General features: G+C 40.7%; 1 protein-coding gene and 1 pseudogene across 1 annotated transcript in view; both read left to right on the forward strand.

Annotated features, from left to right (window-relative positions):
* Positions 1–8,234, forward strand: LOC119775018 (annotated as a pseudogene).
* The window catches only part of LOC119775017 (sterile alpha motif domain-containing protein 9-like), a 25,251-nt gene continuing 21,355 nt past the window's right edge, over positions 8,224–12,119 (forward strand). Inside the window, exon 1 of the mRNA XM_038272863.1 lies at positions 8,224–9,065. Within this exon, the coding sequence (XP_038128791.1) occupies positions 8,492–9,065 (574 nt within the window). The 5' untranslated portion in view covers positions 8,224–8,491. The remainder of the gene's footprint in view (positions 9,066–12,119) is intronic.

Below are 12,119 nucleotides of genomic sequence, written 5' to 3' on the forward strand. Positions count from 1 at the left end.
GCTATTAGAGAAAAGAGACAGAGAGTTCCCTGACAGAGGCTCAGAGACAATTCCACAGAGGTAAGAAGAATTCAGAATATATATTTCTTAGTTTATAATATGCACAATCTAAACACTTTAAATGAGCCTGCTAAAATAACCTTTAAAAGTAATATTGTATTTCTCTATTTAAAATGTAATGAAAAGCGGTATGGATATGCAGATGATTAATTATTTTGATCACAGGCGGGTCTGTGGAAAAACTGGTAGTTAGAGGTACTTTGGCTGTAATGAAACCTGCATTTTCAAAATCATTGTTAGCCTTAGCAGTAAAACACTAGAGAAAATAAAACATCTATCCATCAATTAAGCCATCCATCCATACATGGACAAAAGTTTCATGTGACTTGTTTATTTAAAGAAAACACTTGAACAGTTACAGAAATAACTTGAATATGACAAAAGTGATGATAAATAAAAAAAATCTATTAAAAGTCTAACTTTTCAACTATGTTTCAATAGCATGATTTAAAAAATTAACTGATGAATGGACAAAAATTATTCGGCCTCTAAATGAAGACTGAAAATAATGTGACCAAAGGGATGTGTTAAATCCAAATGTGTCAATTAATTAGCTTTATTTTGCCATCAGTCAGTTGGCCTATATAGAATCATATTCAATACACAATACATAAATAAATTAAATTCACCTTAGCGGCAATTCACAACACATTGTTTGTAAGAATTATACAGAGACAATACAAACACAAAGCATGTATGAGCAACAGTGGAGAGGAAAACTCATTTTTAACATGAAGAAACCTCTAACATAACTAGGTTCAATTTGAGTGGCCTTCTATTTAAGCCAACTGAGGTTCAAGGACAAAGAGGCTCACATACAAAAAGAAACAGATAAATGAAAGTTAACTAGCTCCACAGGTGGCCCTGTCCAGGGAAGACACAGCAGGCACTCGAACTCCGAGCCATTTTTTATGTCAGAGGATAAAGACACAGTTAGACACAGTTAGACACAGTTAAAAGGAACAGGACTACCCTGAAAAAGGCCAAGCACCAACATTTATAAACAGAGATGAGGATTTCAGCAGCATAGCTGACATTCAAATCCAGGATGGAGTCACAGTCAAACAAGCAGAGACTAGAGGAGGCAACTCTGACACGAAGCCTGCATGCAAGGGCGTAGGAATATGTTTACTATTGGGGGGGACACATGTCGGAAATCTGAGATTCGTATTTAACAGAAACATATCTTAAGTACGCTACTTAAAAAAAGGCTATTTAATCTTTTACTTTATTCCTTTATAAATGTGTCTTGCAAAAATAATGCATTAAAAATTTACCTAATGCATTTGTTCATAAGATGTGAGCATATCACCAGACAAAATGACTGGAGTCTTTTATTAAGCAAAGGGAGATGTCTTTAAGGGGCTTCAGCCCTTCATGTTTAGTGTCCGCATACGCACTAGAAAATCTAATATTTCAGTTGGATTAAAAACAATTCAGTAGGCCACACAAGTTTGATATGTTTTATTTTGTCAAACTTGCAATAATGGTCAAAAAGGAATTTATATAGGTTGACTGACAGAGGGAGCTGACAGTGTGTTGAAGAATTATGGACAGGGCGCTTTGAAGCATCTGGTTCAAAAACGCATTATCAACCTTTGGTAGAAATCCATCTATCCTTCCATTTTCTGTACACCCTGTCCCTTAGTGGGGTCGGGAGGTGCTGGTGCGGGATACACCCTAGACAGGTCGCCAGTCTGTCCAGACCTTTGGTAGAAATGGCGCCTTTAATTCCAGTTTGCAGTACAGAGCAGAGATAACTACAGAGTTTTCAATGTTGTGTTAATCAGTTTATAGTCTAAAAAGAGGAGCCAGCAGTTTATTTGAGGAAATAAAGGTACAGAAGTTAATTAGTTGGTTAATTAGTGGTTGCACAACCAATGCGACCGCCGCTGCTAAGAATTAAAATTAATTCTCCCCGTGGTTTTAACTAACGATCAGGAGCACGGCAGGTATAACATCTGTCCATTTTGGGGAATCAAAACCACGCAAAAAATAAAAAAATCCTCGTTAAACGTACACCCAGACCGGGCTAATTTCAACTAGGGTTGTCAAAAGTATTGATACTTAAAAAAGTATCGATACTGAAACGTTGTATCCGGATACAATACTCATTTTCAAAAGTATCGATACAGCCATCTAAACTGCAGAAAAGTGGAAAATGCACTTTCTGAACACTGTGTGATTGAATAATTCTGTGCATTTTTCAGTTTCAGACTTTTTTTGTAACAGGTGCAGCTGCTGAGAATTATTTTTGTTTAACTTGTTTGCCTAGTGTCATTGTTATGTCTGCAAAACATAGCCAAGGAAGGAACACTTAATTTTAATTTTGTAAGTTTTTTTTATCAAGCTTGCTTAATACTGTGCACAGCATACAACCTCAAAATATCATTCTTATTGTTTTTTTTATTTATTTATTGTATTTTTTTTAGTAATGAAAATATTTCTGTTGAATTTTAGAGTCTTTGTTTTTATTCTTGTGGTATCGAAAAGGGTATCGAGTATCGAATATTTTACTTAGTATCGGTATCGAGTTGAAAAGTTTAGTATCGTGACAACACTAATTTCAACACAAGTTGTGTTGTGTGACTGTTACTCACACTGACATTTCTCTTTTTAAAAAAGCTGAGTAAGTCCTGCTGCTGTTTCAGCCTTTTAGTTGGTGGTGGCATTGTACTGAAATGAGATATAAAAGAAAAAAAAAATTTTGGCTAATGTGGCAAACGTCTAGAGAAAGTTAGCAGTTAAATATTGGATGAGTGATCATCCCAAGACTACGGAAGAGGATTAGGGCCGCTGAAAAAAAAAAAAAAAAAAAGTTAAGTGATTTTTAAATTTTATTTCAGTTTAATATGGGAAAAATGTCAGAATTCTGACTTTTTTTTTTCTCAGAATTATGACTTTTTTCTCAGAATTAAGACTATTTTTCTCAGAATTCTGACTTTTTTCTCAGAATTCTGTCTTTAATCTCAGAATTCTGACTTTAATCTCAGAATTTTGGATCTTAATGTAGATGGGCACCATGAAGGAAGAGATGCGGAGCACTCAGCTTCACTACAAAGATGTGAGCTGTTTGAGGTGGCCAGTGACACATTGGTGGAAAATGATGGAATTAGGCAACTTTTTACATGCCCGAGGGGTCCCCTCATTAATGGAGGAGCAGAAGATCATTAAAACAAGAGAGCTAGTCTCTAAAACAGACATGGCTATGGCTTGATGCTAACATGTTTGTTTTAAACATACTTTTGTTATATTACATTTGTGTTGTGTTTTCCAAATAGTGTAGAAAATGAATGGTGGGTTTATAATATTTACCTTTTATGAGCAGGACAGGAAGCAGAGAAGTGTAGCATTACCTTCAACTAGTTAAACTCATAATTATGAAGTTATTGAACAAATTCCTCAAGTAAAAAAGTGCAACTTTTATTTTTTATTTCTTTTTTTTTTTTACCAGATTTGTTGATTAATTTCAAAATTATGTATTCCTTCCAAATTTCCAAATCTGAAAAATTTTTTAAACCAATATCTACATTATTTAACATTTAGTTTATGTTTTAGCAGTACTTCCTGTTATATTTCTTTATACGTATATTTTACATTTTCTTTCACAGCAAGTTCAGCAGATTTGAAATAGTGTGCTTGTGTAAACACAAGTAGTCAATCTTTACTCTAAACATATATTTTGGTTATTTTTTAGTTAGACCTTCTTGTTTTTATATATCTGTATAGTACCCCCCCAAAAAAATAAAAACACTGTAAATTGATTAGAAATATTAATCATCTGTCAGATTTCTGAGAAAAAAGTCAGAATTCTGAGATTAAAGTCAGAATTCTGAGAAAAGTCAGAATTATGACTTTTTCTTTTTCCCCCATGTTAAACTAAAAAAAAATGTAAAAATCAGTTAACTTTTTTTTTCAGTGGCCCTAATCCTCTTCCGTACAAGATGACTAAACCAAAAAGATTCAGTTTCTATATATGAAAGTGAACTGACAACAAGACGTTATAAATAGGCAATATTCATAGCAGCATTCCCGACAGACCATTTTACCTCATTCACAAGTTTCTGACTTCTGTGTGGCCGTTTCCCTCCCTTCTGAGTGCTCAAACACTCAGCAGATTAGAGAGGGGAGGGGGAGTACAGTGACGTAACGCTATGCTGCGCCTTCAAAATAAAAGCACGCTAGTTAAAAAAATGTCAAAATCTAATATTTTGCGGTACAATTTTTGGGGGGGACATATCCACCTGGCTTTTATATTGGGGGGGACATGTCCCCCCCGTCCCCCCGCTTCCTACGCCGCTGCCTGCATGTTTCGTGTCATAGTTCTATTCTATCTCATGTTTTGTGTCATAGTTCAGTTCTATTCAATTTTTCTATTTTAGTTCCACGAAGTAATAGAATAGAATTTAATGCTGGTGAAGATTCTCAGTCATCCAGGTCATAGTCTTTTGAAAAAAATAAAATTAAAAACAGTGGATTGTTTGTAATTTTATTTTTTTTGGAATAGAATTGAATAAAGCAGAATGAGAAAAAGTGGTTTTCGATCATAGTTCTCTACCATTCTTCTATCTTCTAGCAGTAAAAACACATAGCAGCACAAATATAGAAAATAGCTTAGGATAACTGGCAATTTTGATAAGGTATGAGGAAGGTAGTGCTACAGTAGGGCCAAGGTAGAGCCAAGGAGAAACGTCTGACTGGACTGAAATCTACCCTGCCGGACTGTTCATGACCTAGTTTTAAAAGTAGACAGGGTGTCTGCCTCACTGCATAAATGACCACAAATACCATGGGTTAATATATGGTACCTTAATTAGCTAATAATCCCTATCACAGTATTATTGTATTGGATAACACTGATGCAAAGACATTCAATGTGATCAAAGCAGTGAGTCTTTGTTTGGTTTTACAGTGAGAAATTGATCAGATATGCATTAACATGTAGCAGCACTGGAACAAAGGGTGTTAGCTCAGACATCACCAGGACAATGGCTTCTGGGGGTGACCCAACTAGAACAGTAGGTTCTAAATTCACAAAATGGCTTCTACCGTGGGGCCGAAGATGAGTTAGTTTGGAGCTAATGATGCTAACCAGTCAGACAGCAGCTTGACTCTTCAGACAAAAAAATAAAATAAATAAAAGTAAGCAGACAGTAACATACAGTACAGATTGTTGAGTCAGGCTCATTGAGCATTAGCATTTAGTTTCACAGTTTAGAACTCTTACTTAAAACCCATCAGCAGTTGAATTAGAAAGCTTTTTTCAGAAAAGCACTGTTGTGTTTTTATGTTATGTTCAATTCCCAGCCAGCTGGGAATATATATTTCTAGGGCTGGGTATTTTCGCCAAAGTCCTGAATTGTTGAACCATAATGAAAGTGGTTCAACTGTGTTTCAAAATACTCATGTATTTTGTTTTTTCCTGTCACATTAAACACAAAGTACAAACTTTTAAATCAGACAGTTTAAAAATGAGATGTGAAAAAAACTGTCTCAAAAGTGCAAACTTGTTTGTGAAAAGTGAAAAAGTGAAGCCTCACTCGAGCAAGCAGGTGTGACATAGCAGACATGCATGAGCTGCATTATCTTCACTGCACAAACCATTTTTGCAGTGTTGTCGGTAACAACTACAGGGTGGTTTCTGGTCAGCCCCATTTGTTAATGTCTTCAGTCAACTTATTGGGTATATTTGCAGCTGTCTGGCTTGAAGTAATCTTGAGTGCATATTTCCTGCTTATTTGAATGTGAACGTCACGCGGGTCACTATAAAATTAATCAATCTCATTCCCTAGGCATCCATTTTGCAAAAATGTAAAGGAATCGATTCAAAATCAATTAAATAGATTTTTTACCCATCCCTATATATTTCTGATACTTTAAGATGGTTATTGCCCTCCGATCAGCAATCCTACTACAGATTGTTTAGTGTGAGCTGACAGAATTAAGAAAGACTCCTAAATGAACCATTAATCCTGCAAAATGTCATGTTGTATCGGTGTCTGCTTATGTGCGGTAAGGTGATGTTTTTAGAAGTCTCAAACTGTACCCTGCTAATGATAAAGTATGAGTTTTGTTTCTCCCCTCCCATATTATGAAAATTTTTTCAAAACTGAGTAGAATCCTCCAATTTTAGCCTATATTTGTGATAACCAGGCTGACTTTAGTAATACAATATATTTAATGGTTTTGAATTAGCTGTACAAGCTTTACTTATTTCAAATATCTTCTTTAAATGTCTTTGTCTATAGGTGAACAAACAAAAGGAACAATGGCAAGAAGAATGGCACTGTCCACTTCTACAGGCAACAGCATTTACTTGGAGGAAATCATAGATTACTTTACTGTTTTGGATGTCGTTTATCCAAATCAGTTTGAAGAACACACCATAGACAAAGAAACTGTTCAGCAGACAGAGGAGAGTTTTTTCAGAGGAGCACCCCCTGAATGGCTAAACTTTCACATTAGTGAACTGTCTTACTCAAGTGGCACTGGTTTGTCATTAATCAAAAGAGATGGATATAATAGACTTGTGCAGCAGGTACATAAACGGAGGAACCAATCTGGAACTTCAGCAGTTAAACTGTTCCACCAGCAAGGATGTGGGGGGACCACGCTGGCCATGCAGGTGTTGTGGGACATGAGAAAAACCTTCAGATGTGCTGTTTTAACAGGTTCCCCCTTAGAGAGCTCAAAGATAGCGAGAGAGGTGGTTCATCTTTACATTGGAGGAAGCAAATATGAACTCAACACTGTGCTGCTTTTAATTAATGATGAATTCAATTTGGAGCAACTTCAAGACAGCATAATGGCAGAGATTGTAGGACAGGAGATCGATGTTGACATACCTGTGGTGATTTTATTCAACTGTGTGAGAAGTGACTATGCCATCCTCAAAGCAGAATATTACAGAGAAAAAGAAGGGTTAAAGGATCGTGACAGCGACTATGTTATCCTCAAAAGAAGTCTCTCACACAATGAACAGAAAGAACTGGACTCCAAAAAGGAGGACCTCCACCGGATTTATGGGGCTAAAGCCTCCCAGTTCCATGGTTTCAACATATTACAAACTAATTTCTCACATAATTATATCCAGGAAGTGTGTGCTGTCTTTAGCACCATTGAAAGGAAACATAAACCCTTGAAGACCCAGCTGGCGTCATTCCTTTCATTGCTGAATGCCTATGTACCAGGTTCATATCTGGTGGAGTCTGAGTGCTTAGACTTCCTCAGACACAACGACTCACTGCCAGATGACATTTCATTGATGACCCTAATGCAACCTTTTAGCCATCTCATTCTCTCTTTCCAAAATGACAAAAGGAGTGATAAGAAAATCAGGATGGCTCACCCAATGATCGCAAAGCACTGCACTGAACTTATGGCCAATGCAGGAGTAGCCAGAAGTGACACAATAAGAAACTTTTTGAACGGTTTTTGCACAGATGACGTTTCTCCATATTTGCTTGGGTTCATCAAAGATTTGCTGACCAAACGAGAAAACAAAAAAGATGGAATGGTTGAAGATTTGGAAAAGTTTTCTAATCTGATTTTAGAGATCAGCAAGATGGAAGACAAAAATCAGAGTGCATAAGTCCTAAAGGTTGCATCAAACAAGTTTGATAAGAACTCTTTTTTCCCCCAGGCACTTGCCAGATTTTGCTATGGAGAACTTAAAGACTACAAGGAGGGAGAAATTTGGGCAAAGAAGGCAATAGAACGTGAGCCCAAGAAATCTTTTATTGCTGACACACTGGGCCAAGTTCATAAAAATCATCTAAGAGAGAAGAAGCTGTTAATGGAGCCAAGAGAACTATTGCAGTTGGCCCAGAAGGCCATCAAAGCTTTTGAGCATGAAGAACAGCTTGCAGAAGAGGAGCATAGAAGGAACATGCCAGAAGATGATAAATCCAAAGTGCTATGGGGTTTAAATACCAGAGGGCAGTTTGGTTTCCTACAGGTCTGTAACATTCTGTTTGACAGCCTGGTCCGCCAAAATCAAGACTGGGAGGCAGTGCTAACAAAGAATGTGTCCATGGGCTTGGTGTTGAATTCACTTGGCGACAACAAACTCTTTAGATTCAGATATCTAATAGAGAATCTGAGGGAGAATGTTGAAAAAAAATTTGAATTTTTTGACAACTTCCTCACTTACTGACAGTCTGTTTCTAGAAATGACAAGGCTTATGTTTCTAAACAAGCAGCGGAATGCTACAAAAAGTATGTTGGCAATTCCATCCCTAAACACGATGACAGAGACCACCAGACCTTTCAAAAACTCAAACAAAAACTGGCCTTCAACACTGCTGGGGTTCTCTCATGTCTTGACAGAACCTGTACATCAGACATTGAGCACATTGTAGATTTGTGGAAGGGAATCCACCAAAGAAAATGTTCTAATACACATGCATTGGTCAACTTTATCTTTGCCCAGATGATGCTTTCAAACAAAAACAGAGCTACATTCAATTATGATTATAAAGACACTATTAAAGAAAGAAAGCCACCATCCTCTGCCACACAAGCAGAGTATTACATTTTATGCTTGCTTCTGTTTTGGCCTGCAGATAATGAGGACAAACCAGTCTCTGATCTCAATCAGTTAATCAAGCATGCAAGTAATGCTTATGATCGAGAATACAAGACCATGTTTAGCTCAAGATACCTACGACCCCTGTTTTTTATTGGGCCAGGCAAAGGCTTAAGCCGATTCGTTCAACGCCGGGAACTTGAGATTGTGTGGACTAAAGATGCACTTCAAGAGTCAAACATAAACTGGAGGAATGAGAGCATCTTCAGAGATCAAACAGTTGAAGAACGGCTTCTCAAATTTGAAGGAGTTGTGCATGACTACCGAGTCTATGCAAAACTCAGAGGTACTGAAGTTGAACTCGAGGCCAACCGAAAAGATAGCCTATGCAGATCAGGACAGGTTTACTTTCACCTCGGATTTACCATCAGAGGTCCGGTAGCCTTCAGAATTCAGAGGAGATTACCAGTTACTAAGGGTAAGAAAACACCTCACAAAAAAGAAATGACTACATGCTATGTCACTTTATATTATAATGCCACAGTATCAATAAGTTTTAACATGATATGAAATTTTGGTTATTAATTTTCGGGTCCCACGCAGAACTAGCAGGGCAACCGAAGTAGATATATAAAAGATATATAATAATATGTGTATGGTTCTTTGTTTTTCTGTTTTGAAAAAACAAAACAAGACAAAGACTTTGTCCGACTGTGGTTACACTAGCCTGATAAACCAGACTAAATGGGAGATTAAATGTATAATTTATTCTGGCCCCAATGAATGAGACCTTGGAAGATTGTTCATTTGAACAACCCGTTGTTTGTAAAACCATTTCTGTGCCTATTGGCCAACACTCTGACCTATGAGCGCAACTGACTGTGATGTCTTAAGTGCGACAGAAAGCTGTTGGGGGAGTGTAAACAAACCCGTCGGTAAAACAGAAAATACGTCCTTCTTAAAAATGAATGAGTGTAGAGACTCTTCCTGCTCACATTGCAACGAAAACCCCAAGTCTAATCCTTCCAAAACTGATTCCAAACCAGAGTCAAATGAGAACTGTTCAATAGTTGTACCATCTTCCTTGTGCTTTCTCCAGTGTCTTGCAGCTTTGTCGTCACGCGCTCAAAACCCTGCCCGCTTTGCATCCAGAAATTCAAAACACATCTCTGCATTGTGATTGGCCCACCAGTTCTAAAGCCTGGGGCATTGAGCGAGGCTCGAAAACTCGCAGGCAAAAAAGTATTTTGACCGCTGATGGGTGGAGCTAGTTTACTAGGCTTTGGTTACACCATTTTAAATGTGTGTCCTAATGTCTAGTAGATGTCTAGTTGCAATTTCCCACAATGGACCTTGAAAAGTAGTGATCATCCATGGTCACTAAATGAGCAAAAATATACCGGAATGCTTTCTGAGAGTTTCCTCGCAAAGTATCATGAAATTTGTTGTCAAAAATGTTGCACGCACCATACAGGGAGGGATGGTCATGCAGCCCGCAGGGAGGTGGAGTCCCTTGACCAACGGGGAGTGAAACGTGGTGATCATCTGTCTGAATGGTCAGTTAACTGAGTTCAGTGTAAAGTCAACTATATAGTCCCAGCTCTATATAGTGATTGAGGGATTTAGGGGTTAGGACGAACGTTCAGGTCTCACTGGGGCGTGGTTGGGAGGAATGGCTGCCCTGATCTGAACTCGAGTGGTGTTCTGTTGTTGGACTTCTGTGCTCGTCATGGATTGTCCATAATGAACACTATGTTCAAGCATAAAGGTGTCCATATGTGCACATGGCACCAGGACACCCTAGGCCACAGTTCGATGATCGACTTTGTCATCGTTTCATCGGACTTGCGGCCATATGTCTTGGACACTCGGGTGAAGAGAGGTGCTGAGCTTTCCACTGACCACTACCTGGTGGTGAGTTGGCTCCGGTGGTGGGGGAGGATGCCGGTCAGACCTGGCAGGCCCAAACGTGTTGTGAGGGTCTGCTGGGAACGTCTGGCAGAGTCCCCTGTTAGGCGGAGCTTTAACTCCTATCTCCGGCAGAACTTCGAACACATCCCTGGGGAGGTGGGGGACATTGAGTCCGAGTGGACCATGTTCCGTTCCTCCATTGTCGAGGTGGCTTATCTGAGCTGCGGCCGCAAGGTTGTCGGTGCCTGTCGTCGCGGCAACCCTCGAACCCGCTGGTGGACACCTCCGGTGAGGGATGCTGTCAGGTTGAAGAAGGAGGCCTATCGGGCCTTTTTGGCCTGTGGGACTCCGGAATCAGCTGATGGGTACCGGCGGGCGAAGCGGCATGCGGCTCGGATGGTTGCTGAGGCAAAAACTCGGGTGTGGGAGGAGTTTGGAGAGGCCATGGAGAAAGACTTCCGCACGGCTCCGAAGCGATTCTGGTCCGCCATCCGGCGTGCAGCACCAACACTGTTTATAGTGGGGATGGTGTGCTGCTGACCTCGACTCGGGACGTTGTGGGTCGGTGGGTGGAATACTTCGAAGACCTCCTCAATCCCACCAACATGTCTTCCATTGAGGAAGCTGGGCCTGGGGACTCTGGACTGGGCTCTCCAATCTCTGTGGGCGAGGTCGCCGAGGTGGTTAAAAAGCTCCTCGGTGGCAGGGCCCCGGGGGTGGATGAGATCCGCCCGGAGTTCCTGAAGGTCCTGGATGTTGTAGGGTTGTGTTGGCTGACACGACTCTTCAACATTGCATGGACATCGGGGGCAGTCCCCCTGGATTGGCAGACTGGGGTGGTGGTCCCCCTATTCAAAAAGGGGGACCGGAGGGTGTGCCCCAATTACAGGGGAGTCACACTCTTAAGCCTCCCCGGCAAGGTCTATTCGGGGGTGCTGGAGAGGAGGGTCCATCGGATAGTCGAACCTCGGATTCAGGAAGAGCAGTGTGGTTTCCGTCCTGGTCGTGGAACGCTGGACCAGCTCTACACCCTCAGCAGGGTCCTGGAGGGTGCATGGGAGTTCGCCCAACCAGTCTACATGTGCTTTGTGGACTTGGAGAAGGTATTCGACCGTGTCCCTCGGGGGCCCTGCAGCTCTCGCTGGATCGGTTCGCAGCCGAGTGTGAAGCGGCCGGGATGGGGATCAGTGCCTCCAAATCCGAGGCCATGGTCTTGAGCCGGAAAAGGGTAGAGTGCCTTCTCCGGGTCAGGGGGGGTGTCCTGCCCCAAGTGGAGGAGTTTAAGTATCTTGGGATCTTGTTCACGAATGAGGGAAGAAGGGAGCGGGAGGTCGACAGGCGGATTGGTGCAGCGTCTGCCGTGAAGCGGGCGCTGTACCGGTCCGTCGTGGTGAAGAGAGAGCTGAGTCAAAAAGCGAAGCTCTCGATTTACCGGTCGATCTACGTTCCTACCCTCATCTATGGTCATGAACTCTGGGTCATGACCGAAAGAACGAGATCGCGGATACAAGCGGCCGAAATGGGTTTCCTCCGTAGGGTGGCTGGGCTCTCCCTTAGAGATAGGGTGAGAAGCTCGGTCATCCGGGAGGGACTCGGAGTAGAGCCGCTGCTCCTCCACGTC

Source organism: Cyprinodon tularosa, unplaced genomic scaffold, assembly GCF_016077235.1.
Source record: "Cyprinodon tularosa strain WSP-4 unplaced genomic scaffold, ASM1607723v1 ctg844, whole genome shotgun sequence".
NCBI classification, from domain to species: domain Eukaryota; kingdom Metazoa; phylum Chordata; class Actinopteri; order Cyprinodontiformes; family Cyprinodontidae; genus Cyprinodon; species Cyprinodon tularosa.